The 27,813-nt window shown below is 46.2% G+C and overlaps 1 protein-coding gene across 1 annotated transcript; it reads left to right on the forward strand.

Moving 5' to 3' along the window:
• Positions 1-2,665: 2,665 nt before the first annotated feature.
• On the forward strand, positions 2,666-27,176 carry LOC149337206 (uncharacterized). Its single transcript, XM_089553384.1, has 2 exons — positions 2,666-2,986; positions 24,683-27,176. Exons 1-2 carry the CDS (start codon positions 2,690-2,692, stop codon positions 25,769-25,771), a joined length of 1,386 nt encoding a protein of 461 aa, XP_089409510.1. The 5' UTR covers positions 2,666-2,689; the 3' UTR covers positions 25,772-27,176.
• The last annotated feature ends 637 nt before the right edge of the window (positions 27,177-27,813 follow it).

Raw genomic sequence — 27,813 nt, forward strand, 5'->3', positions numbered from 1 at the left:
ACGACTGCTTGCTTGAATTGAATGAGCTTTGAATTCCTTGATTTCAAGTTGTCTTTCAAACTCAATCATGTCTGTTGGCATTATTCCCCTAGGAGTGAAAAGCCCTTTTTAAATTACAAGTCCTTTCATTCAAAGCTTGTAAAAAGTGGTATTGTTACGGAATGCTTAGGTATGGCGGTGAAGAAATCTTGTCGTCATAAAATGATGTCTAGTCTTTTAGCCCAGGCAAACAGATGTAGAGAAGCTGGTTTCCCGGAAACAGTGCTCGTCTCGAGAGCAGGCAAAATCCTCCGTGCGCTGAAATCGCCTGCAAACACGTCTGGGCAGGAGAAGGGATCGGAAGAAGGAAGAAGAAAGATAGTGGTTATGCCGTATGTCCACGCGCTGTCGCACCGAATTAAGAAAGTGGGAGCAAGCATGGGGTAAAAGTTCTGTTTTCTGCTCCTAACAAACTAGAAAGAGTGGGAGCGGCGGTTAAAAGAAGGCATGAGGGGCGCAGAATAAATGCTTGCAACACCAATCATGAAACAAGATATGTTCCCTGTAAGACTGGCTTAGGTTATCAAATCCCCTTGTCCTGCGGCCTTACTAAGATAGGCCAGACTGGTCGCTGTATTTACGTGCGGCTCATGGAGCAAGCTAATTCTTTAAAGAAGAAAGACACTAACCTAGCGAAGCATTGTTTCACATGAAAATGCACGCCGTTTTTTGGTGACACTGGTGTGTTGTTTTGTCATTCTGACCAGCGCACTACAGAAATTGCTGAAGCCTTTCATATTATCCGGAAAGATAAAGGATTGCTGAGTGCGCCATCCGTAACATTATCTGTTAGAGAAATGAACATGCTACACAGTGGATAGCGGTTCTGCGGATACACACGTGCTTTTAAAGCGGTTTTACCTTTTTCACTACTAGGTGATTGTTGACAATGCGCATGTGCTCTGTTTTTTCGTGTCTGTATATTATGACATGCTTCTTCCTAATAAAAAATCAGCTGTAAGTTGAGCGCTGTGTGTGTGTGTCTTGTCTCCTTCTTGGTCTGTGTGTGTTTGCGCTGTTGAACCATCACTATGACGGGAAGATTGTCTGGCATGAAATAAGCAGTTGTTTCTTTTACAAATGTGGCCTTTATTAGGAAATGAAGAAATTAAATTTTCTATGAAAGTAGCGATTCAACTCATTTTTCGGCAATTTTTGTGCTGTCATGTAACTTAAGCTACTTAACAGGTTACGCATTTGAAGAGAATAATAACTTTCGAGTTGGTTTTCACGCCTCCTGCAGAAATTTGTAGACGTTGCTGTGCTGCGCCCGAACACTGCACTGGCAGCTGTCTACCTGGTGTCGAAAATATAGAATAAACAAGCCTCCTACTAGTCATTACCTCTGGATTGAAAATGCAGATATATATATGAAAATGTTTTTCGCCTAAAGTGAATGTGTGCGTCTACGATTCTTGCCCGCTATTAGTACCTGGCGTAATGCATCTTGTTTTTATGATGTTCTCGTTTACTTTCATGTTTGATTTATTGCTATGTGCCCCGTAAGGACTTCAGCGTTTGCTCCTTCCTTGCACTTTACTTCACTCGCACATTGTTGATTCGTGTCTTTTTTCGCCTTTGTTTTCTTATGCGTATTGCAAACTGTGCACCTGGTTCCCATGTTTCCCAAACTAAACTACATTTAGTAATTTGTGAATAAAGATAATAGTTGGTTATGCCGCTTCTGTGCTGAGAAACGTAATTTCCACCATATGATCTTGGCGTGCAAAGTTCGTAAGCCTCCCTCGGACCTCTTGCCTAATTCCTCTAGAGAAGCTTCAGATAAGCTAAGGTCCAAGGATGACCCCGACAATCAGCCCAATGCCGTAGAATGGGCTGGTGTCGCAAAAGGTCTCCACGGCCTGCGCCACGCTAGCTAACGCAGCTTAGTCGCCTACGCTTATGAGCAATAAAAGTTTGTCAGCCTTAGTCGCCCACTGTTTCTATATGTGCCACTTCTTTCTGCAATAAAAACAAAAATAGTTTAGTTAGCACTGTTATGTCCGTCTTTTCACCGTCCCTGTCGTAAATTTGCGCTGTGTTTTTGAGCTGTCCTAAATTATCGTCCAGCCCTACCAGCCACGCTTGCAAGTAGTGTGTGAAATTTCTTGTGCGGTACAACAAGTGGTTTCTTGGAGTACAATGCAATCCGATGGCGCTCGTTCCACTCCACAGCATCCGGTGGCAGTCTACAGAGGGTGTCGAGCTTCTTAGAAGTGAAACTGTGAAAATGATTGGCTCTGTAGGTGGTACGTTAAATAAATGAAACAGTAGTACCAGTACAGCCTACTTGATCGGGTCTTAGCGGCCGAAAGGAAGGCAGAGTAGCTCTCACAGTATCGGTTGCTGTTTGCGTCGTGTCGCGGTAGAGGGGAAGTGGCAGCTGAAAATGGGGACGTACGAAGAGCATAGGTATACTTAGCACACTGTGTAGTATATCAGCCCCGCTTACAAGCCAGCTTCTCGAAGGCATGCTCTTCACAGTTAATATTTTTCCGCGCAGTCGCCGGTTCCCGGCAGGAAACAGTGGCGTGCAGGAGATAAGCCATTGTAGCCGCGATAACGGGATGCAGAAGAGATAGCGACCGCGCCTTACTGAAGCGGTCGAGCAGTTGATTCAGCTTTCTGTAGCAAGCGGACGCAAGGGACCATGCCTCCTACAAGTACACCCTACACGCTGGTCGGCTTTGATGCTGAATTGGACTGGAGGCCCCTGCACTTCACAAGACCGATTCCGAGCAACAGGATATGCAGTGCCTGCGGACTGGTGCGAAGGCTATGCGCGCTGCTGCCATGCATGCACGTCCTGTGCCAGTCTTGCTACGAGCAGTGCGGACAGGAAGGCATTCGTGTCTGTCCTCACGACGGCAACAAATACCTGGAGGAAGACATCGACTGGAAAGAATTCCCCACCGAGCAGCTGCTTAAGAGGGCACGGCACTCGCCTGTGGGACAGCATGGCTAAACGCCTTCTGCTGGTTTTGCAGGTCGTGTCGTGGTTTTCGGATGCGACAACGAACACTTCACATGGGCTACCACTGAACCTGCCGGATCATCTAGAAAGCAGCGTGACACAAGATGCAACTGCCTGCGTACTACCCGTGCACGCATTCCCGCTTGCTCATCTGGAAAACGTGACGGTGGAACTACGTTTTGCCGAGAAGAAACACCACCGGACAATTACTTCATCTACAGCGGATCTACAAAAGCGGCAGTCCTGCGCGGGCCTCTTCAGAGGGCACGGCACTCGCCTGTGGGACAGCATGGCTAAACGCCTTCTGCTGGTTTTGCAGGTCGTGTCGTGGTTTTCGGATGCGACAACGAACACTTCACATGGGCTACCACTGAACCTGCCGGATCATCTAGAAAGCAGCGTGACACAAGATGCAACTGCCTGCGTACTACCCGTGCACGCATTCCCGCTTGCTCATCTGGAAAACGTGACGGTGGAACTACGTTTTGCCGAGAAGAAACACCACCGGACAATTACTTCATCTACAGCGGATCTACAAAAGCGGCAGTCCTGCGCGGGCCTCTTCAGAGGGCACGGCACTCGCCTGTGGGACAGCATGGCTAAACGCCTTCTGCTGGTTTTGCAGGTTAGTTCCTGGCATAATGTTCATTCTAACAGAAATGACAATAGATTTGTAGTAGTCCTGCCGTGCCCTCGCAGGTGTCGCGCAATTTTGAGTGATTGCTGGACAGTGTTGTTGTTGCTGTTGACGTCGGGTGATATTGAGGAGAATCCGGGGCCTACAACAGAGGAATACTTGCAGATGATTGTAAAGAATCAGGCAGACACGGATCGCAAATTGAAAGCTATTCAAGACGAAATCGGTGAGCTGAATGCAAGGACGGAAGGGTTATCGGACTTTCTAGCGGCATTCAAGGAAATGAGCACAAGAATTGATAACCTTGAGTCTATCATCAAAGAGCAAGCTAAAAAGTTAGTGGAATTTGAAAGCCGCGGCCGGCGTAACAATCTTTTAGTTTTTGGGCTCCCTGAACAAGCCACTGAGTCAGAGTTAGATCTGAGAAAAGCGGTTGTAGACAATATTTTCCACAAGGATCTTGGTGTTCAGATTACTTCAGTCGAAAGAATTCATCGCCTAGGAAGAAAGAAAACAGGAGCTACTAGACCAGTAATTATGAAATTCTATGATTCCAGGGAAAAAGATAGCGTTCTTAAAAACTGCCACAAACTTAAAGGCACGTCTGTTAGCGTCAGCAATGACTACGCAAAAGATATTGTACAAGTTCGGAGGAATTTGTGGCAGTCTGCTGCTGTCGAACGATCTAACGGACAAAAGGTATCGCTGGTTCACGATAAACTGAAGATAGATGACCGTCTGTACTCTTGGGATGACACTCGAAACGAGCGTTTGCTCTGCCGGACCCAACGTAAGGGTGCTCGAAACACCCACAACGGATCGGAGACAGCAGATGACAGCCATAATGGGTCACCTTCCAGAAGTGAAAGTAATTCATAGCTCAGGATAGTTCTGTTGAATGCTCGCAGCATTCTTAACAAGGTCACAGAATTGGAATTTTTATTGCTCTCAGAGAACCCGCATGTCGTTTGCATAACGGAAACATGGCTCAACAGTGATGTTTCTTCTGATTGCATTGTTCCTCCTGGCTACACAATGCTCAGATGGGATCGAGATTCCCGTGGGGGTGGTGTGGCCATTATTGTGAAGTCATCGCTCTCAGTTTCCACGATTACGAGCGAAATGCCGGAGTCAGTGTGGTGTAAAATTATGTTTTCTGGTGCTGCGTACGTCATAGGAGCAATTTACAGGCCACCGAATACTTCACCCGATTTTCTCGATAAGTTAAATGAGTTTCTTTTCAGTCATGTAACTAGGAGCACCCGCCTAATAATGACTGGCGATTTCAACTTGCCACATATTGATTGGGGATTGACTACGCCTGGGCATACAGAAATTTCTAGCGCGGAAAAATTGCTGGATATTGCTTTCTTTTACAATTTGAGACAAGTAGTTGGACAACCTACACGGATATCGCCTCACTCACAGTCATTACTAGACTTGGTGTTCCTCTCAAATAATGTAGGAGATATTGAAACAAATGTCACCGATGGAATATCTGATCACAAAATTATTTTCGTGAAAGTGCTTACTTCTGTAAACGTTCCTGCGGAACCTATGATTCGAGTAGAAATCAAAGAGTACGGGAAGGCCGATGATACATCCATCCTGGATTACCTGGAAACTTGTTTTGATGAATTTGAAAGTGCCTCTGAAAATGCATCAGTTGAATGGTTATGGCAGCGTCTTAAAGTTATCATCAGTACTTGTGTCGACCGGTACGTTCCAACTAGAGTTAAGAAAACAAAGCAGCGCAACCCATGGGTCACCAGGGATATCATTCACGCGAAACGGAAGTTGAAAAGATTGCGTAGAAAGAAAGCCGACTTCAACGACATACAGGTTTTACGTCAAAAAATAAAAATGTTGCTATCGGCTGCAAAAGAAAGATTTTTCAATCACACTCTTAGTGGTTTTCTGCGAAATTCTCCAGAGAAATTTTGGCGCTATCTTGATAAAAGAAAGGAAAGAGTAAAGCAGGTGACAGTGGGAGCCGAACTTATTGCAGATAAAACGAATATGGCCGACCACTTCAATAAATATTTCCAATCTGTATTCGCAAGAAACACGAGCCAAAGCGACGCACACGACGAAGCACATTCTCGTGAAACGTCTATCGATGCTATCAGCTTTACTCAAAGCGGCGTGTTTCAGCAGCTGATAGAATTGGACGAAAAAAAAGCTATCGGCCCGGATGGAATACCTACATGCTTCTTGAAACGGTATGCTGAATGGATGTCCTTCTACTTGGTAATTATATTCCGAAAATCACTCGTAACTCATTATCTGCCACAAGACTGGCGCACTGCCATTGTTATACCCGTATTTAAAAGTGGCAATCGCACACTTATGAACAACTATCGGCCTGTGTCACTTACTTCAATCTGCTGTAAGGTAATGGAACATGTTATTGCGAAACATATTATCATTTTTTTGGAAACAAATGGACTACTTTCTGAATGTCAGCATGGCTTCCGTCGAGGGTTTTCAACGGTGACACAGTTAATTGAGACAATACATGACCTTTCTAAAGCTATAGATGACCGGGGACAGATTGATGTTATTTGTGTAGATTTTGAAAAAGCCTTTGATAAGGTTCCTCATGACAAATTACTCCTGAAAGTGCGAAGGGCTGGCATTAATGGAGACATCCTTAGATGGATAGAAGCGTACTTGGCGAAACGCAAACAGGCGGTACGTGTTGACAATTGCGAGTCTGGCTTTTTGGATGTGTATTCTGGTGTACCACAGGGTTCTGTGCTGGGGCCATTGCTATTTCTAGTTTATATCAATGACGTAGTATGTGCAGTTGGAAATTCTGTTAAACTGAAACTATTTGCGGATGATTGCCTCATTTATGCACCTGTCACATGTGAAGGAGATCAGATTAACATTAACCAAAACCTGCAGGCTTTTGCTCTTTGGTGTGAGAAATGGGAAATGAAAATCAACTTCAATAAGACCACATTTACCCATATAACTAACAAACGAAATATAATTTCTTTTCAGTACAGTATTGCAGGTCACGATTTGGTTAATGTTAGTACATTCAAGTATCTGGGGGTGTCAATTTCTCACAACCTAAGTTGGCACAATCATGTCAAAAATGTTTGTGCGGTGGCACATAGAAAACTGTGTTTTCTAAGAGGAAAGTTGGGGAGAGCAACGAAAGATGTCAAACTTTTAGCATACAAATCTCTCATCCGGCCTTCCCTAGAATATGCATCTGTAGTATGGTCTCCTCGGCAAAAGATTCTTTCAACGGAAATAGAAAAGATTCAAAGACGTGCAGCGAGATTTATTTGTTCAAAATACAGGAAAACAGATTCGGTAACGGAGATGTTAAACTCATGTAGTCTAGAAACATTAGAAAAAAGACGTAAAAGGCAGAGATTAAAAATACTTTACCAAATCATTTACGGAGAAATTAACATCAATAAAGAAAAATATCTGCAGCCTCCAGGTAGACTAAGCTCCCGCCTTAACCACCACAAAGCAATTCGGCCATACTTGACACGAACTAACGTCTTTCGCTGCTCATTCTTTCCGGATGCTATTGAGCACTGGAATAAACTGCCCGCTCACGTTGCTGAGTCTACAGGTGTAGCGGCATTCTTGAATGCACTTGGGGATTCCGTCTAGGCATGGGATTCCTGCAAACGTGCGCGTAACTGATTGTCAAATATTTCTTTTTGTATAGCAGGTGGCTCTACAGTGATGTGAGTTGTGTTGCGTTTCTATGCTCTCTTGTATTGTATGCTCGAAGAAGCTTGTTCATTCATGGTTATATATGCATTTTTTTCTCTTCATTTTCCCTCCCTGTAATGACCCTCAAATGAGGGTTGACAGTATTCATAAATAATAAGAGAGAGGTATGTGGGGTCGTAATGAACCTGTGTTCTATTCGCTTTCTGCGTCATTTTCTTCCTAGAATTGGATGGGTTCGTGCTGGGCGGGACCTTTCGGGATTGGCTTAATCTAAAATGGAAAGACCTCGGAAACGATGCCAGAACAGCTTGTCAGCGCTATTTGAGATCGCGTGCCTGTCGTTGAGATATGCCCATTGCTCACTCCTTGTGGTGCTGGCTAGTTCGCACACACATTTACGTCGGACAGTTGTTTTCCACAGGCCGTATAGTCAGACAACGTGGGCCGGTCTCTATCGTAGCACAACTTCGCACATAGCTTCTCAAGGCTGACAAATGCAACGTAAGGCTTCTAAGTCGGCGGTGCTTATTCCCGCGTGACAATGCTGCCGAGTGAAAGCTATACAGCGGGTTTCTCGTCCCAACCAGTGCCTCATGTGAATATGCCACCTGTGCCAGTCACGAAAATAGAGAAGAACCAGACATTGGTTTGCAAGGTGCTGCAAATACGTAGGCTATTGCCAGAGCAGTCAGTAATGGATTTGTTCGGACCAGCACAAAAAACCGGCGTCCAGCGCTGTGCCGCGACCGCGGTTTTCGATGAAGATTTAGTAATAAAACTCCAGCACTCCGACTCGCACGCCCACGAAGATTAGCACGCCTAGAACAAGGAACGCTTCCTGGCGGCCTCCGTGCCGTAGAAGAGGTGCCCGACGTAAATGTGCGGACCGGCCAAGGGGGCGCACGGCGCGTATGTCTACAACAAGCATCCTCGTGTGCTACCCATTTTTGCTAACGCCTGGGCACCCTTCCGAAGTTTTAGCAATCAGCGCGAGTGACAGCCGTTTGCTTCATCAGCTCACTATGACTGAGCGAATCGCCTAACGCAGCGAAAGTTGTTGCATGCGCGAACTGCGCGGGTCAGGTGGCCAGCATTCTTTTAGGCTGTTTCCATAGCTATGCGCAGGCCCCTGATTCCTTCCTTCACTTATAGCATCGCATATCCGCCGTCCATACTGTGAGGATTAATTTTTAACGTGAAACCGTAAAGGCTCCCGTTCATCGGAAAAGCCAGCTTCGTCAGTGAGGCGTTGTGTCGAAAAGCCCACTCACGCGTGACGCAAACCATGTATACGGGACTGATAAGAGCTGAAAGAGGGCTTGTAATCTGAAATAAAAGTCGGCGCATTTGGGAAAGGATTTCAAAATATAAAGCAATTGTTTCGTAGAGAAAATGGCCATACACTTTCATCGAGGTTTGAATCCACGACCTAAGGCTCTCGAGCAAGGCATGATACTGACTAGGCCACTTATGCACGTTGACTTCGGTGAGGTAAGAGGGGGAGGGTGATGCGTGTGCGATGTTGGCTTCAATAAAGAGCTTATTGATGTGCTAATTAGTAAACGGAACCAGACACGCTCTAAGTAGTGAGATAGTAATTTTAGTAACATTAGGTGCGTAGAGTGGAATAGGGAAGAGTTGAAAAACATTCAGTTTGGAAACTGTGTAGTGAGAATTGTGATAAATGTGCCAGATATAAAATTACAGAAAGGAAGGGAGTCAGGCAAGGCGACAGGATCGCGCCAATGCTATTCACCACCTGTTTACAGGAGATGTTTCATAGCCTTGATTGGGAACAGTTGGGGATAGGAGTTAATGGAGAATACCTTAGTAATTTGCGATTCTCTGTTGACATTTCCTTGATAAGTCACTCAGGGGATGAGCTGCAAAACACATCAATAAGGTAGACAGGCAGAGCAGTACGATAGATGTTAAAATTAACATGCAGGAAACCAAAGTACTGTTCAACAATCTCGCAAGGGAACAGCATTTTACAATTGGCAGCGTGTTGCACGAAGCGGTAACAGAATACGTCAACTTAGGGCCGATAGCGACCGCTGATCCGGATCATGAGAGGAAAATTACTAGAAGGGATGGAGCGCATATGGCAGGTTCTCTGAGATCATAAGTGGCAGGTTACCAATTTTCTTCAAGAGGGAAGTATACAATAGCTGTATCTCACCGGTACTCACCTACGGGGCAGAAACGTGGAGGCTAACGAAAAGAGTTCAGCTTAAGTTAAGGACAACGCAACGAGCTATGGAAAGAGAAATGCAGATATAACGTTAAGAGATCGGAAGCGGGCGGTGTGGGTGAGGGATCAAACTCGGGTTAATGACATCCTAGTAGAAATGAAGAGGAAGAAATGGGCTTGGGCGGGGCCTGTAATGCAAAGGGAAGGCAACCGCTGGTCTTTAAGGGTAACGGAGTTTATCCTAAGAGAAGGCCAGCATAGGAGAGGACAGCACAAAGTTGGGCGTATGAGATTAAAAAGTTTTCGGGGATACGTTCGCCGCAGGTTGCAAAGGACAGGAATAATTGTGGAGATATGACGCAGGTTTGTGCCCTGAAGTGGGCGTAGTCAGGCTCCTGATGATGATGATTATGGCAACGCCTCAGCGCAGCGTCCGCCACCCCGTTGACGTCAATGGGCAGTCACTGAACGAAAATCAGGAATTTTAAAGTGATAACTTTTTCGCTCGCGGCCAACGCACGACCAACCCCGACGATGCCAGGCTTTTTGCATAACGGAGCCCTTAAAGCCCTCGCTTTAAAAATCAGCACCGGTGCACACCACTTATGCACTTTATGATTTTGCCTCCCCCGCACAGTACCTATTTATGCAAAATTCAGTTAAACCTTAAGCAGAAATTGATCCATGCCACTGACTGAGAGTCACTTTTAACGGGAGATAAGGTAACGTGATATCGTCAAATATGTTTGAAGCCTTCGTTGTTTTTGCAAACGTATGTCAGCCCGCTAAGGTGCGTTTTTATATTTCGAGCATGTTCATACTGCAGTAATCTTAAGCTACTGATTGCGTGTTTCAAAAAATCTGATATGAAAGGTTCGCCCCGAAATTAGCCTGGTCCCGGATCCGCTACTCCGCGGATGAGTACCTTATGCACAAAAAAGAGGTTGAAACATGAGTGTTTCTTCTGGAAAGTTAGGGTGACGAAAAGCACATGAGCTGCTGCTCAGCCACACACGTTTTAGCACAACGCTACTCTATACCGCATCCGTATACGCTATGATCTGAGTAATTCGACCCCCCCCCCCCCCCTATTAACCCTGAAATCTGAATATTTCGGACAACCCTTGTCATCCCGTCGAACGTAGGTGACATTCTGTAATCGTGAAACGTTCGTTAAAATGGAGCAATTTGGCCGTGCTTCAGGATATATCGGATATGAGGCTGAGCTAGAATGGGCATAGGCGCCCTAGATGGTCCGGTGACGATGGGGAAAGCAGACTATAGCGCGTGTTCTGGTGGTACCCTACATTGCTGTTATTATCACTGAAGAATATACGACCGGATGCTTTGATGTTTTATGCTGGGATGTGCAATTTTTTCTTTGTTTCGTTCACGCACTGTGCATTTGAGTTGCTTGAGCATTGTGGAGGAAGCAATTGTTTTAAATTACCTCGCGCGCGTGTATGTAGGCTGTGCTTTTGTTTCCACGGTGTGGTGTCTGTTTCGAGGAAGGCTATTGCTGGTTTTTGTGCCATGGAAGAAGTGTCTTGGTTCGCCCACAGCATGCGGACGGTGGGTAAAGAAATGCAAGAAATAGGTATAGCCACACAAATGTCTTGGAAGAAGTTATTATAAGGACTGTAAAGATTGCCGAGAAATAGATATGCCAAAGTAAGGCATTTTTTATATTTTTCCTTCAGCCCTCCCTATAACTGGACGAGAGGATGTTTCTGCGACAGCATACGTGGTCTGACCCAGGTCGAAGCAAAGTCCTTTTGTGGAAGCGTTCTCTAGCAGACCGAGCCTCTCTTTCCGCTCCTAGTTCACTTTTGCGCTGTAAAGAACCCAAACTTCCTTCCTTCGCTTTGCTCTTAACTGCACTTTTCCTTCCTATATTATGCCGACTGCTCACTATGTATCCTTTATATTCTACAAAGCTGCTAGCGCCGTGACTTGTGCTGTGCGTTCAGTGAGATTTGTTTCGATTTAACTTGTCTCTTACGTGCATCGTATTTGACGACACGTGTGCCCATTGTCTTCTTCGACTGTCTCACTCTATCATCACCACTACCTCTATCAGAACGCCATCGACAAGGGGAAAACTGCACATATAACTCTACAGCCACAAAAATTCAGTGCAGTATTATGTACAACCATGTACCATATAAAACTCAAAACTTGCATGAGTCCCCATTTCGCGCACGCATAGGCTACTTGTGTGTTGCCTCCATGAAAACGCGGGCGTGATCGAAAGCGCGTCCTCGGATTCAGCACCCGAATGTCCCGGCCCCTCAGTCACAGCGTTGCAGCAGAAATTAATAGGCTTAAAACTCAATGCAAATAGTATGTTGCTGATTACATGGAATGGATACCCAACAGGCCATCCTCAACGAAAGAGATATCTTGAGGTCATTCCGAAAATAACGGCTCCACTTAACGTTCATAGCATCAGCAAGGAATGCAGAAGACATAATTTAAGAACTGAAAAAAAGGCTGCAGTGACACTTCAGACTTCTTAAGTGTGAAAAGACGTAAGCCCCACACCCTGAGAACACATTCATAATTGATGTAAGCCGACGCCCCGAAGCTGTCAATACTACCTCTGCATGGCTCTGGGTAGCCGCTGCGACGTGAATATCCGGCTCCTATCAAAGGGCCAGGGAAAGCGGGCTTACAGTCTATACTAACGCTCTACTGTGCCCGGCAGTACTCAAACATTTCAATCCTTCATTCTGCGGCCTCTGCTCTTTCTGTGGGGAGGTGGCTGACATCTTCCACATGGACTGGTCATGCCAATGCCGACAAAATATCTTTTTTCTTCCCTAACCCCTTCCTTTAACCGAGAGGTCTGGGAGGTCCGAAACTCCAAAAATGCGAAATATGAAGCTCCAAAGCTCCAAAAATCCGAAACTCCAAACCACCAAAACTCCAAAAATCGAAAACTAAAAAACTCCAAAACTCCAAAAATCCGAAACTCCAAACACCAAAACTCCAAAAATCCGAAACTCCAAACACCCAAACTCCATAAATCGAAAACTAAAAAACTCGAAAGCTCCAAAAATCCGAAACTCCAAAATACCAAAACTCCAAAAATCGAATCGGCCCTCTCGGCTGTCTGCACCTACCGACCCACCAGGCATGGTTCACTGAGCTCAAGTGATAGCCCGCACCAATGGGGTCCCTGAATAAAGGACTCCACCTAGTTTTGCAAGCGGAGTGGCCCACAAGTGTCTGCTTCCCTGGCAAGGTCTCTATAAATATTGTTATGGAGTAGTTCCGCTTGGGATTGCAGAGAGCGGGCACGGAAGACAGGGCTTTCAAACAGGCGTTTTCTGCAGGCACCAGCCGACACTCGTCGTCTTCTCCAAAAACTCACGAGCTTCTTCTTCTTCCTTCCTTATGCGCATATCAGTGCATGCACCGCCTAATGTAACACTACCCTACCGGCTGAAAAGCACCATCCCGGTGCGTACTAGCGTCCAAACCAGGGTCCGTGTAGTACGGCTTGAGGCGTGCAACATGGACCGTCTAGGTGCGAGGTGTAGAGGTATGATGTGCGGGATGCAAGGGCGCAATTTCGTATGTCACTGGAGTCGCTTGTTGTAAAATACGGTAGGGTCCTGTATAACGGGGCAAAAGTTTTTGCGAGAGGCCAACGCGGCGAGCTGGTTTCCAAAGCGGCACGAGAGAGCCGCAAGAATACTGGTTGGTGTGATGACAGGAATCATAGCGACGTTTCTGGGAGTGCTGGGAGGCTGTGAGTCGGTTGCGAGCAACAACGCGGGCAGCATCAGCTCGGGCTATGGCGTCACGAGCATATGAGTAGGCAGTGGCGACAGAAGGGAGCAGGCTGTCGAAAGGAAGCAGAGGGTGTTTTGCGCTGGTATTTTGTCCGTCTCTTGTGTCGTCTTCTGTTGCGCTGTTTTTCCAATTCGTAAAACATGTACCAACCAGCCCGTATTTTCCCTCTTCTGGATGCAGAGTGTCACGGCCGTATAGAAGATAGGAGGGGGAATAGCCGGTACTGTTCTAACGCGATGAATTGTATGCAAATGTCACAAATGGCAGCGTTATGTCCCAGTCGCGGTGGTTATCAGAAACGTACATAGACACCATGCCAGTCGGTGTCCGGTTAAGGCGTTCGGTAAGCCCGTTGTCTGTGGATGGTAGGCAGTCGTGAAAGAATAACGAACGTTGCACAACCGTACGATCTTGTCGACTATACGCGCAAGAAAGCAACGGCGACGGTCCGTGAGCAGTTGGCGGGGAGCTCCATGGACGAGTATAACGCCGTGGAAGAGGAAAGCAGCGATATCAGTTGCACAACTCTTTGGTATTGCTCGTGTGACCGTGTAGCATGTGGTGTAATCAGTGGCCACCGCAATCCATTTGTTCCCCGAAACGGGCAGCGGAAAAGGCCCTAGAAGATCCAGACTCACTCAAGGAAGCGGGTCTTTGGGGATTTCTATCGGCTGCAGATGTCCAGAGGAACAGTCGATGAGAACGGAATGGGCGGTTAAAAAGTCTAGGCCTAAAATGGCGTCTTGAGGACAAGCAGTAAGGACGGCGAAGAGCACACGGATGTGGTGGCCGGCGATGCTAACGCGCGCACTGCACTTTCCGATGATGGTAGCAGTGTCTCCATCAGAAACACGAACAGTAGAGGTGTTAGCGGGCGTACGAACTTTTTTGAGGCGCTGGCGGGATGACGAACTAAGGACTGAAATATGGGCTCCAGTGTCAATGAGAGCGGGCACAGGGACTCTATCTACGAGGGCATTGATCAGGTTGCGGCGTGGTGCGATGGTCGAAACAGTTGGCTGTCTGGGTCGGTAACGCAGTGTCACGTCCGGGCGCTACGTTGCCTAGTTTCGCGAGTAGGGGTCTTGGTACGTTGGGCTGCAGCGAGGAGTAGGTGATCGGGAACGATGTGCTTGTGGCGATGGCGAACGGCTAGGACGACGGGCTTGATCAATGTTCTCGGTACGAGGCTGTGTTGGGGTGACAGAAACGCGCCGTGGTGCATAATGTTCGCGGCGGACGGGGCTGTAATATGGATGAGAGGGGGGAGCCGGGCGACTGCGGCAATAGCGGGACGTATGGCCAGCCCGACAGCAGACGGAGCAAATAGGCCTGTTGTCAGATGTACGCCACTCAGCAGGATTGCGGGCAGGGTAGCGCGGTGGGTAGGGCGGGGTTGTAGCAGCAGCAACCACTGGTATTGGCTGTGGTGCAGGGGAAGGCTTGGTAGGATTGGAAACCAGGCCCACATTCGCGAATAGTAGGCGGCCAACACCCTGCATCATAGCTATTGTTGCGTCTTCAGGGGGTGATGTAAGGGTATCGATGTAAGGGAGGTGACGTAAGGGTTTATTAATAATATTGTTAATAAATGTGTTTCGCCACCGACGCAGCCGCACCCCTTCTGATCTGTGCGAACTTCGTGGAGGCACTCGCCGCCGTATTATAGCCCGCGCTTCTACTAAGGTATGACGCGCTAGCTAATGGGCAAAACCTATATATGCAGAACTGCTCTTTCTCTACTCAACATTCACAGCACCCTGGAGGCTATGAATCTTTTCCTATACGCAGTGACGTTCGGCATGGGTTCATTGTCTGCAGCGCCATTGCTGCCAAATAAAGAAATGCTAAAAAAAATGAACAAATCAAATTGTTTTTGTTTCATTGATCTGGTTACTTGGCTGCAGACCTAAAATCGCATAAAATAATTGAAACACGCTACGAACAAACAGAAAAATTTTTGACAATTTTTTCGATTGTTCATTACGTGCAGCGCCATATCCGGTGCAACCAGCAATAGTAATGCTAGCAAATGCAATCATTTTCCGCTCAGTTTACGCCCGTGCGAAAAATACTGCATAAATAAGAAATGTGTGTCACCGGAGCGGCAGTACTTTGTCACCCGTTTTCAAAGCAAAATTTTATACCTCTAAGCAAAGGTCACTGTTTTAAACCTCCCGCGCTTTCTGAAGACCAAACTGCGAGTACTTGCTAAGCCTAGCAGCTGTGCAAACAAGGAAGGAATCTGAAAATTAGGCGTGTTTTATCGATAAAATTTTGTGGTTCAGTCAAGTTCAGAAAAAGCGATTGATTTGTGAGTCTTAATTTGCCGTGAACATGTGACACAGCGTAGCGGCAACGATGAATCGTTGCTGAAGCGAGAGTCCCGCTTTGAGGGGCGCCGCAATGTTGCCTGAACGTACAGCCGCACTGGGGTGCACGCTTGGCAATAGCGCTCGCCGCTAACGTTAACCCAACACTGAAGGCGGGCCGCGGATGTGCACTTTTTCTTTGTTTTATTCCGAAAATACGCCCTACGGCATATGAGTTATATGTACACGTGCAAGCCGGTGTCGGCTACAATTGGCAAGAAGGCCTAGTATTGGGGCCCATGGGTCCAGATTCGAATGTCTGGTGGTCGCATGGTTGGTTACCCTCAATACTGAGGTGTCGCATGCGTGCCTCCCGAAGTCCGGGACAAGTTAGTATAAAGTGATCTAACGTCGCCTCTGTAGCAGAAGCGGGGCAGAAGGGGAAAGTCAGAAGCGGGGCCTGTGATGTCCATGAGACCCTGACCGCAGGCGACAGTGCAGCAAGCACCCGGAATCTCCTCAACGCCACCTCCTCACGGCGAGTTAGATCACCGGAAAGTTGGATCCCCACGGTGGAATTAAAGCATGCGTGGAACGGCGGAGAAATTCTTTTGTAGGCAGTGCGGCGTCTCCTTGGCATATTATCCGCGGAGGAAGCGGGTATGGCACTTGCAGTGGATGGCACGCACTGTTGGTTTCCCTAAGATGCTGCATATTGTGTAGAGACCACACAACTCTTAGAGGCCCGCAAGGGCACCTTGTGTAACGAGGTGTTGGTGCTTGGCGCCACCACGGACCCTTAGCCCCCATACCGAAGCTGTCATCCGTACCGTGGCGATAGGTTGAAAGGTGGAGGGAAGAAACCTTGAACGGTGGCGGTCGAGGAAGTGGTCAATCCTCGGCCGATGGGCTCCTCGTCTGTCTACCAGGCGGGGAGTCCCGGGACCTTCCTCTGTGTATAAGGGTGAATCAGAGGCGTCAAAGTATGAGGAACCCTTAGCCAGTACATGCCGTATGGAAAAATTTGCAAAAAAATCTGATCGGCCCCCAAAAAGGGGTCGCACCGATGCGAAAAAATTGATGCCACAGAAACCAGAAACGTTTCCAAAGTTTTTCATGGTTCATTCAAATACCGATGAACCTGTAGCAAACTCGTCTGCATTTGTGATCGCCAACACCCTAAAAAGGTGTGTAGGCAAAGACTACAAAGCAAAAAAACAGCGAACCGGAGATCTCCTTGTAGAAATTAACACAAAAGAACAGAGAACCAAACTGATGTCGTTACAGAATGTTGGAGAAACAAGTGTACAGGTAACCCCGCACCGCACCCTGAACCACTCAAAGAGCGTCATATCTGAATATGAACTCCTACAGAGTACCGATGCGGAAATGGAAGAACTATCTGAACAAGGAGTTATAGCAGCCAGACGAATAACCATCAGGAGAAACAATGTTGAAATGAAGAGAAAACACATTGTCTTAACCTTCAATACCACAACTCTGCCTGACTCCATCCACGCCGCATACCTCCATTGTAAAGTCCGCCCATACATACCCAACCCGAGACGATGTTTCAAGTGCCAGCGCTTTGGACACAGCATGTTGGCTTGTCGCGGTAAACCAACTTGTGTCACATGCGCAGAAGACGCACATACAGAGGAAAGATGCGAACGAACACCAAAATGCATCAACTGCAATGGCGCACATGGCGCGTACTCCAGGTCGTGCCCAGTCTGGAAAACAGAAAAACAAATCATAACTTTGAAGACCACAGAAAACCTGTCCTACCTTGAAGCAAAAAAACGCGTCTCTTTCCAACAGAAAGGGACATACTCTGAAGCGGTGACGCGGGGACCGTCGCCGCCTTCAGTTTCTGTCGGCACACAGGTCGATCCGAAGGACCTGGGGTCGACAACCAAGTCCCCACCACAGAAGTCGGTGACACAGTCCACAGGGCTGAAAATTTCGCGGGAAGACCACGCGATCCTCGCCGGAGGCCCTCAAGCCCCACTTTCAGCAGCGGCATCCTCGGCGACAGACACCCAGAACAGCTCTGCTGAACTGGACCTGTCGCCCTACCCCTCTAAGAAGGCAACTTCTGGCCCAAGAGACTCTGCCGCTGGAGCAGGGACTGGTTCAGCGGTGCCAACAAAAAAGACGAATGCGAAGGCCACGGGCCATCGCAACCAAGAAGCATCCTCCACGTCCACCGTGGAGAAAATGGATGTCAGCGAATGTCCGCCGACATCTAAAACACACGCACCCACGGCGTCTCCGCGGAAATCCAGCGCCACGAAATTGGCGATGGATCCAACTCCTGGCTCGCCACCGCTGCAGCGGCGGCGAGACTCCCTAGAGAAGAAAGGGAAACGACGAATCACTGCTCCTGAGAATAAATAACTTTCCCCAATCCCCAGCTTATCACAATGGCGTATATAATACAATGGAACTGTAGAGGTCTACTCAGAAACTACACAGACATAACCGAAATGCTGAAAACAATGGCACCTACAGCTGTGTGCCTGCAGGAAACAAACCTTGGGCCACAGCACACAAACATCTTAAAAAAATATAATATTTTTCGGAAAGACCGAGTGCAAGCTAGCCGACTCTCGGGAGGCGTCGCTATCATAACGCAAAGCGATGTCCCTGCAAGAGAGATATCATTAAAGACAAACTTAGAAGCTGTCGCAGTAAACATCATTAGCCATAAAACGATAACAATATGCTCTGTGTACATACCACCACACAACACAATTGGCATGCGTGATCTAGAAGAACTTCAAGAGCAGTTGCCTGAGCCATATGTGATAATTGGGGATTTTAACGCACACTCCTCATTCTGGGGAAGTGAGCATACTGATTCCAGGGGTCAGCTCATCGAGGATTTTATTCTTTCGAATAACATATGTTTAATGAATACGGGAAAAGCCACGTACTGTTGCCCCAGCTCTGGAAAAATTACCTGCCTCGATTTAGCATTTGCATCTACATCGGTTTTTAATGATTTAATTTGGGATGTTTTAGACGACTCTCGGGGAAGTGATCACTTACCTACGGTTTTAAAGCTAACATCAACTACAGTCATCCTCTCTACGAAGCCACGGCGATGGAAAATTCACCTTGCCGACTGGGCACTTTTCAGAACGAAGGCCACACTAGAAAAAGAATATGCCGAAACCCTTACTATAGAAGAAATAAATGAAAAATTTGTCACATGCTTAATATCTGCAGCAATAGAAGCCATCCCACAAACGTCTGAAATTGCACGAAAAACACATAAAGTTTGGTGGTCAACTGAATGCTCATTGGCTAAAAAGCAGCAAAACAAGGCTTGGGGCAACCTTCGCAGATATCCCACTGCAGGAAACTTGCTCATCTTCAAAAGGGCTAGAGCCAAAGCACGATACATTAGACGCAACGCAGAAAGGTCATCATGGCAACACTACATATCCTCGATAAACACCTCAATATCATCAAGGAAAATGTGGGAGCAGGTGCGGAAGTTCACTGGAAATTTTACCCCATTCACATTTCCAGTGCTAACAACACCCGGTACACAAACAACATTAGAAGAGCAGGCCAACATATTGGGTGAGCATTTTTCCACAGTTTCAAGCTCATCCAACTACACACACACATTTCAAAAGCACAAAACAATAGTAGAAAAACAAAGCCTGCCCTTTGGAACATGCATATATGAAGACTACAATCAGCTTATTACCATGCAGGAACTAAACACAGTACTAACATCCGGTAAAATGACAGCACCAGGCCCAGACAGTACACATTATGCCATGCTTGCTCACCTTTCTGAGACTGCCACAGAGGCTCTCCTAAAATTTTTCAATAAAATATGGATGAGTGGAGAAATCCCCCAAGTATGGAAAGAAGCAATCATAGTACCCTTCCTAAAACCTGGCAAACCACCAACTAGTCCCACCAGCTACAGGCCAATAGCACTCACTAGCTGTATAGCAAAATCATTCGAAAGCATACTAAATATCAGACTAACCTTAATACTTCAGTCCCAGCAACTTTTAGATATACACCAGTGCGGTTTTAAAAAGACATGTTCCACAACCGATCACCTCGTTCGCTTTGAGAACACAGTTCGGGAAGCGTTCATCCACAACCAACACTGTATCGGGGTTTTCTTCGACATGGAGAAGGCTTACGATACCACGTGGAGGTTCGGTATCCTCCGTGACCTAGCGGTCCTAGGTATCCACGGCAGGATGCTGGGCTGTTTGAGCGACTTCCTAAGCAACCGTACATTCAGAGTCCGCCTAGGTGCAACCTTCTCCAACACTTTTATTCAAGAAACTGGCGTACCCCAGGGGTGCATCCTCAGCACAACCTTATTCATCATCAAAATGAACTCCATAGTTTACGTAGACGACCTCCAAATAGCATGCACGTCATCCAGCATACCTACCTGTGAGCGACAGATACAAATAACAATAAATAAACTGGCTACCTGGGCAGATAGAAACGGATTTAGATTTTCCCCTCAGAAAACAGTAGCGGTTCTGTTCTCTTTGAGACGAGGCCTACAGGCCGACCCCACACTATATCTAAACCAAACCCTTTTACCTGTCAAACAAGAGCATAAATTTCTAGGGATAACTTTCGATAAAAAGCTCACATTCTTGCCACATATAAACAGTTTAAAGAAAAAAGGTTCTCAGGCCCTCAATGTACTGAAACTACTGTCAAGAAAACGCTGGGGGTCTGATAGGGCATGCCTGTTACATATATATCGTTCTCTGGTTCGCTCTAAGTTAGACTATGGGTCCATAGTATATGGCTCAGCAAGACCGTCCTACATAAAACGACTGGATGCTATCCAGAATCCTTGTTTAAGGTTGTCTTCCGGTGCTTACAGAACTTCACCAATAGCAAGTCTGTATGTGGAAACGAATGAACCTTCCTTAGAAGATCGAAGAACTGCACCAACTTGTACATACATCCTCAAAATCCTTTCTCAGCCCAAACATCTCTGTTATCCAATTGTCACGAAATGCCCATCCCGAATACTCTTCAACAGCAAGCCTCACGCAGTCAAGCCGTTGCTTTTGCGCTTCGAAGAAAAATGCCAAGCCCTGAACATACAAAATGAAATTAAAAATATTGCCCCAAGACACGAAGCGTTACCACCATGGTACGCTCTCCCCACACTGTGTGACGTCACTCTAACACGCCTCAGGAAAACCTGTACACCACATGACCATATAATACAAGAATATCTAGCACTACAAGAAAAATACAGAAATTACACTGCATTTTATACTGACGGGTCAAAAACTCATGCTCATGTAGGAAGCGCAGTAATACAAGGAAAAAATGAAAGAGCAGTACGACTTCCCTCATGTGCTACAGTTTTCACCGCGGAGTGTTATGCTATTAGTGTTGCGGTACAGAAAATAACAAATGAAAACATCAAAAATAGCATCATTTATACCGATTCACTGAGCGTCCTTACAGCATTAAACTCCAAAAATGCTACGGAGCCACTGATTGGAAGCATCATACACAATATAGTAAAGGTCACAACACAAAAACATGTTATAAAATTCTGCTGGGTTCCCAGTCACGTTGGCATTAGGGACAATGAGAGAGCCCACATGTGTGCTGCAGAAACCAGAACAATGGAAATAAAAAATGTGAATTTGCCTCCTAGGGATTACATGAAGTTAGTGCATAGCAGACTAAGAGCCAAGTGGCAAGCTTCTTGGGAAAATGAAGGACACAACAAGCTGCATACCATAAAGCCCATTTTAAAAGAATGGAAGTCATGCCGCCATAAAGAGCGTTTTATCGAAGTCATTTTATGTCATTTACGCATAGGTCACACACATCACCCATAACTTCTTATTAACAAAAAAAGGCAAGCCTGTCTGTTAAATGTGTTGTGAGGAGCTCACGGTAAATCACATTTTAATTTCTTGTTCGCAACTCGAACTTAGAAAAAAATTTTTTACGGTATTTTACAATGAACACATTCCATTTCATCCCGCATTGCTTTTAGGCGAGCAAACACTTGTCGAGTTTTCACTTAGTAGGTAGTAGGTAGTAGGTTTATTTGGCCATATTATATACAATATGCCCTCGAGGTGAGGCTAAAGGAGGTAGACCAAGCATGCCTCCTGACAAGGCCTACACCCCGATCACACATCATGGAAACGGGGGCCGAATGGACAAGAGATAAAAAAACAATGAGCAAACATGATCACAATAGAAAATAGTTAATGATAGACAATAATAAATATCTTGTTTGTAAGTTTCTAAAGAAAGCCAATGTTTTAAATCTATTATAATATAACCTCTGTACACTTGACATAACGTCATCGAACCATGTGTTTGGCGCATGATAGCCATAGTTGCTTATGCGCCATAAAACCTCATATAACTAACTAACTATCAACTCTTAGAGGGCATGGGTACAGTTTCATGATGATGCACACATCGACAGCAATTCCCAGGGGGCAGGCTACGCACCGTAGTACGATCAGTACGGTACTTTCAGGCTGCCTGCATTACGGCGCTGCTCCACAAGCTCATCATTGGTATTCAGCTGAGCTTCTGCTGGTAGTGTGTGAATAGGGGTCAGGCAAGGAAGACCACTGGTAACTCGCATGTACTCTCTCGTGACCTTTTTCAGTCGGTCCCAGTCTCTTAGAGTAAGGCGTTGAACTGTGCTTGATAAACGAGCCGAGGCTGGAACAAAGAGCGGACTAAGGAACCGAGCCATGCACCACCTGTTTTAGGGGCAATTGGACGAAATAGGTGCAGCGTACTGGCCTTCTCTCGGTCATTTCGTACCAAGGGCGCTGCAGAGCCAGAGCTGTCAAATTGTATACACCTAGCACTCGCGTCTACGAGGCTGTAGTAATCAGTTGGCCGTTCAAGCACAGCTGTATAGAAAGGTACACAGAGGGGGAAAGGCAGGGATGTTAAGCAGAAAGGTGTCCAGTTGGCTGTCTGGAAACAGCTGTATAAGTTTGAGCAAAAGGCGGCGTCTACCCCATCGGTTTGTGACAGTCATAAGTTTGTCTTTTCAACCGACAGCGCCAAGGCAATCTTGGTGCACGACTGAGAGGTCTTAACGAGGGCGGCCTAAAGGCCTACTTCTTCACGGGTGAGGTCATTGTGTACCTACCAAGCCGTTACATCATCCGCAGACATCAACTAAAAGATATCCAGAATAGTAGCCAGTTGCCATGCCAAAGGAAGCAGGGCGATGTTAAATAATGTTAGGGCTAGCACGGATCCTTGAGGGGCAGCCCTCTTTGCCGTGAAGTGGCCAACATGTTCCTTTCTGATGCGTATGGAGATGGAACGGTCTTCCAAGAAGATAGCCACAAAGTTGCGCACTCGAGGAGAGACGAAGGCTACGTTGAACGGCAAAGCACGATCAGTGGCTGAGGTTGGCATACGCATTGTGAACGTCGATGGTTAGAAGTGATAGGAATTTTTGAGTTCCTGTGGGCCTAGATTCAAATTTATACTTGATTAGCAGTGAGGGGAGGTTATGTTTCAATGACTGCTTCTTATAATTTGTTCGGAAACGTGGAACGTGCCAGTTTTTCTGTGTTTCGTGTAGATACGACTGGTTCGTGGCGTTGTAGTCAATCGGCGGCAATTAAAAAGTCATGAAATGAAATATATGTACGCGAAATCCGGAAATCGTATAATGAAAAGACAGGAATGACCTTATAGGTTGCGAAAAGGAGGCCAGTATGTGCTAAGTGTTCATGATTCCCGATGTATCGTATAATTCTTTTCTGGATTGTAAAGATTTTTTGTTTATTTCTATTGGTTGTGGTGCTCCAGACAAGGTTACAATAGTTGATATGTGAAGCAAATAAGGCATGGTATATTTGGAGCTTAACGCGCAAGTAAAGACCGTTTTCGGGAGAGACGTTGCACCTCCTTCTGCAAAACTGCAGGCCGTTTATTCAATTCGGCAATGTCATCTGACGGTTGGTCTTCAAGATCCGATTATTGGGGTGGTTTAGCAGTACGCGCTTTGCCCCGCTTCAATGCTTGCCTGCTGGTTTGGGTGGCGGTAAGACCTTCATAAATATCCTGTTGTGCGGTGGTGCCATCCTCACTAAGCGTCCAGTAGTAGAAAGCGGTTCGATGAAGGCAAGACGCCATTTGACATCTGATTTGGCTTCGTGTGGGCACCCTTGGAGCGTTTACGCCGTTTATCTATGGCGCGGCGCTTCAACTCGCACTCTTTGGAAGTAATATCGTGATCCTCCTTTCCAGAAAGGCCAAAGCGATGTTGCTCGGAGTTAGAAACCGCCTTAGAGGTGCCTATGGGATACGGGCAACACGCTCTCATATGTACTAGCCGGAAGCAACGTTAAGTACAACGGAGTGCATGCGCACTACGACGCCCCACACTTCTTGGGGGCCCCTATTCTAAATCTCGTTATTGTTCAAGTCGGGAATGGCAACTGAGCCTGAGACCGTAAGGAAGCTCGCTTGTCGAGGACATGTTTTTGTGAGCTTATTGACTATTGCGATAGCTTTGCTTTTGGCACAAACTGCTTTCATACACATATAGATACACGCCTAATTATGGGGAGAGAAGTTATGAAATACTTTACCCACTGCTTCACTGTACTCACATTCGGCCGTATCGGCTCCGTAGACCTTCGGCATGTGTCCGTGGCTCTATATGGCTGTAATATCTTCAGCAGTGGGGCATTCAACATTCCTGCACTGTTTCTTACGCGCCTCAATATGACAGTTAATTTTGCAGACTGCCTCTCCACTAACGCCTGTCTGACATCAACAACAGTAACACGATAACTGTAGGAAGATTAGCCTTTGCTAGAATATCAATAACTACGTGCTGTCATTAAAAACCAAATATAGAAGCTATTACTTACTTTCGGAATAACCTTCCTAAATCTTGCGCGCCGGACTGTTCCCGGCGAGTTTTTACAAGCGCGCTGGTGACACAGTTTTGCCCGTCCATATTTTATTAATTGCAGGTTAAGTGCTGGAACGAAGAACATGGCTGTACGACTGTGATGGCTGTCTCGGAGATCTCCAAGCATTTCCAGCGGGAATGCCAACACCACTCTGCTCCCTGTCCAAAGTGCTCGGCATCGCTTCTTTGCAGCAACGTGTGCGCGCACCTCAGATCGAACTGTGGAACGCATCTTGCACGTGAATGTGACAGTCACCCCTTCAGCAGGGAGAACGCCGCATTTGCTTCCTCCGGGCAAGCCTTAGCGAAGCAGGCGAGGGAGATGGAAACCCATCTGCAGCGGCTGGTAAATGATGTTGGTACGCATGGTGATAGACTAAACGAAATCTCTCACGGGATAAACACTTTCAAAGAAGCAATGAGAGAGAAATTGACACAAGAAACAATTCAAATTAAGGAAAGTGTGGCAGAGGGTGCGCGCGAAATGAAGAATGCAAATGAGGAGATGAAACAGCGTTTTACAACATGTATTGATGCCGTGAATAATCTTTCTACCAGGCTAAGCACTGTGGAAAACACACTCAAAGTTGGGTTTGTGAACGTGACAAGACAAAGTGCTGAAAGTTCTTCACAGACTATAGCATCTATCAAAAAAGTTGAAGAAAACAGCCAGAAGACAATGGACCGCATTAACATAATGCACCAGCGCGATGAACTGCGACAAGCACACACGGTCTTCTCTGTAAAAGGAATAAAGTTGCTGCAAGAAAAAGCCTTCAAAGAGGGCGTGGCTCCGTACCAAGGCGAGCGGGTGTACCTGTGTGGGTACTGCATGACACCGGGAATTGTACTGGAGAAAGTCGGCGACTCTGTGAAACTATCTGTGCGGCTCGTTCTGCACAAGGGGGAGACCGACGATGTTGTTGACTGGCCATTCGAGCACAAAATAAAGCTGAGCATCATACATCCGGAAGGAGGGGTAGAACGCCTAATTGAAGTTAAGGGATGGCGTGCACACGAGGAGTTCAGAAAGCCTACGACATCAAGTAATGTTCCAATTTATTTTAATACTTCTTCGCTTGATCTCGGTGATATCTTGCTCGATGGCTACGTGTTTGAAGATCAGCTTCGGATTAAGTGGGAGGTAATTCCTTAAGCGGCACATGTAGGCGGGAAGTGATTTTTTAAGGTTTGGAAGAGCACTACAAGCTGGTAGCGTTTTATTAACCTTCAGATATTGTTATTATTATTATTAATCAGTATATTTCCACCATTTGATCCATGGACATTGTTTTTCACACCACTGTTTTTCGTGTGATTATGATAAATAAGCTGCACTTCTTTGCACTACAAATCTGTGAAGTGCATCCTGAAGTGATGGGTCATTATTCTTAATTACTGGACCTCTTTCGTCCTCTAGTTATTATCCTCTAGGTAGTAATTATTTTTGCAAGTACGGCGGTATCTGCTGTATTGTATTGTATGAATGACTAATGTTACCTTGTCTTGTGGAGTTGCCTCTAGAGTGAATTACATTGTTATCACAGCAGAAAAAAAACTATGGTGAAGGTGGGTATAACTCTAAATATATTGTGTTTCGGGAAATAACCTTATTGCGGTAGAAAAATGTAGGAAGTCTAATAAGAAACAGTTTTTTTTTGCTTTAAGATAGCCTCCACTTCCTGCCATTAACTGGAGAAGTGAAGATGGAAATAAATAAATTTTACTTCTTTTCGTTTTTTCTTGTTTTCCTTGCATGGTGCTTGAAAATTCATCACAGGCATCAGAACACATGTCTTAGCTTCAGAACATTTTGCGTGGGGATCATGCGCTTAATATACAAGGCTCCGCCTATACAATTTTCCTAATCGAACCTTCCGGTAGACACCCTCGTGGTCCTGACGACGGGCTCGAATGATTCATTCCTAATTCTATCTGCCTATGTCATGCATTCCACTCGCGAAATGTATAGGTTTCGCAAGAACTTGAGAAATCGCCGCAGCGGAAGCACGCTTTGAAATAGCGCTTAAGCCTTTTTTTGACATACTCAACAATTTTTTTTATGATGCAAATGGGTTTTGATACTGTGGCCAGGTGAAAGGAAGCACTGAAACCTATAACGCTATTAAAATCCAAACATAACAAACTTAAGATCTTAAAGGGCTGTGCATTAAGACTTTTTTGAGCAGTGGTTTGATTGCCTGGCAAAATCCAAATGCCGTTGAGCAGCGAAAACCTTTCTTATCTTTAAGGCTGGTGCCGCGTGCGTTAGCAAGTCTTGTGTTGGACTGCAAGAGCGCTCGATTGCGCCCTTGGAGAGAATTTGGTTTAGTTTGGTTTATTGGTTTATTGAATTTAACGTCCCGAAGCAACTCAGGCTATGAGGGACGCCGTAGTGAAGGGCTCCGGAAATTTCGACCACCTGGGGTTCTTTAACCTGCACTGACATCGCACAGCACACGCGCCTCTAGAATTTCGCCTTCATCGAAATTCGGCTGCCGCAGCACGGATCGAACCCGCGTTTTACGGGTTCGAGCCACTGAGCCACCGCGGCGGGGCATTTGGAGAGAATTTCGTGAGCATGGCCGTCTGATGTTAGCATTGCAACGTATTTCCCTATATTAATTCTTGTGCTTTGAAAGCGCTTGTCCTGCGTTCCTTGTTCTATATTTTACAAGCAAAATCAGCGCGTCCACTTTTCTGATATGGTCTCAAAATAACTTGTGTGGGAGAAATGTAGAGAGGTGGCTGTAACTATTAAGATGCATGTCAGTGTGGCTTCGTGTATATTTTTGTATACTATATCTCCCCTACCTTTCTCGCCCGGTCGAAAATCTTTGCGTCGCCTCCCTATCTCCTCCCAAAAAACATCCGAGGTGCATAGGTTTCGCGCTTGCAAATAACTACCACTAGACAAAACAATTGCGTCCAGCTTTCACTGTTGAAATTATGGTCTGGTGGAGGAAATCGTTAAGTCAAATACTGCCTTTAGGTCGATTTCATGGGGCCTAGAGACTTTTTTCGCGACAGCCTTTACGCTACGGGAGTTGGGTATTTTGCTGGTGGAAAGAAGTACGCAGCAAATTTTAAGGTTTCGAGATTGCCGCGAAGGTTTGTTTTATTTGTCCGTGGCCAAGCTGCTGGTATGCGGCTTGATCATTTTGTTTCTGAAGTAATACGAGACATCATTTATCTCGA

The sequence above is a fragment of the Amblyomma mixtum genome, chromosome 7, assembly GCF_055824585.1.
Source record: "Amblyomma mixtum isolate Tamu chromosome 7, ASM5582458v1, whole genome shotgun sequence".
Lineage (NCBI taxonomy): Eukaryota > Metazoa > Arthropoda > Arachnida > Ixodida > Ixodidae > Amblyomma > Amblyomma mixtum.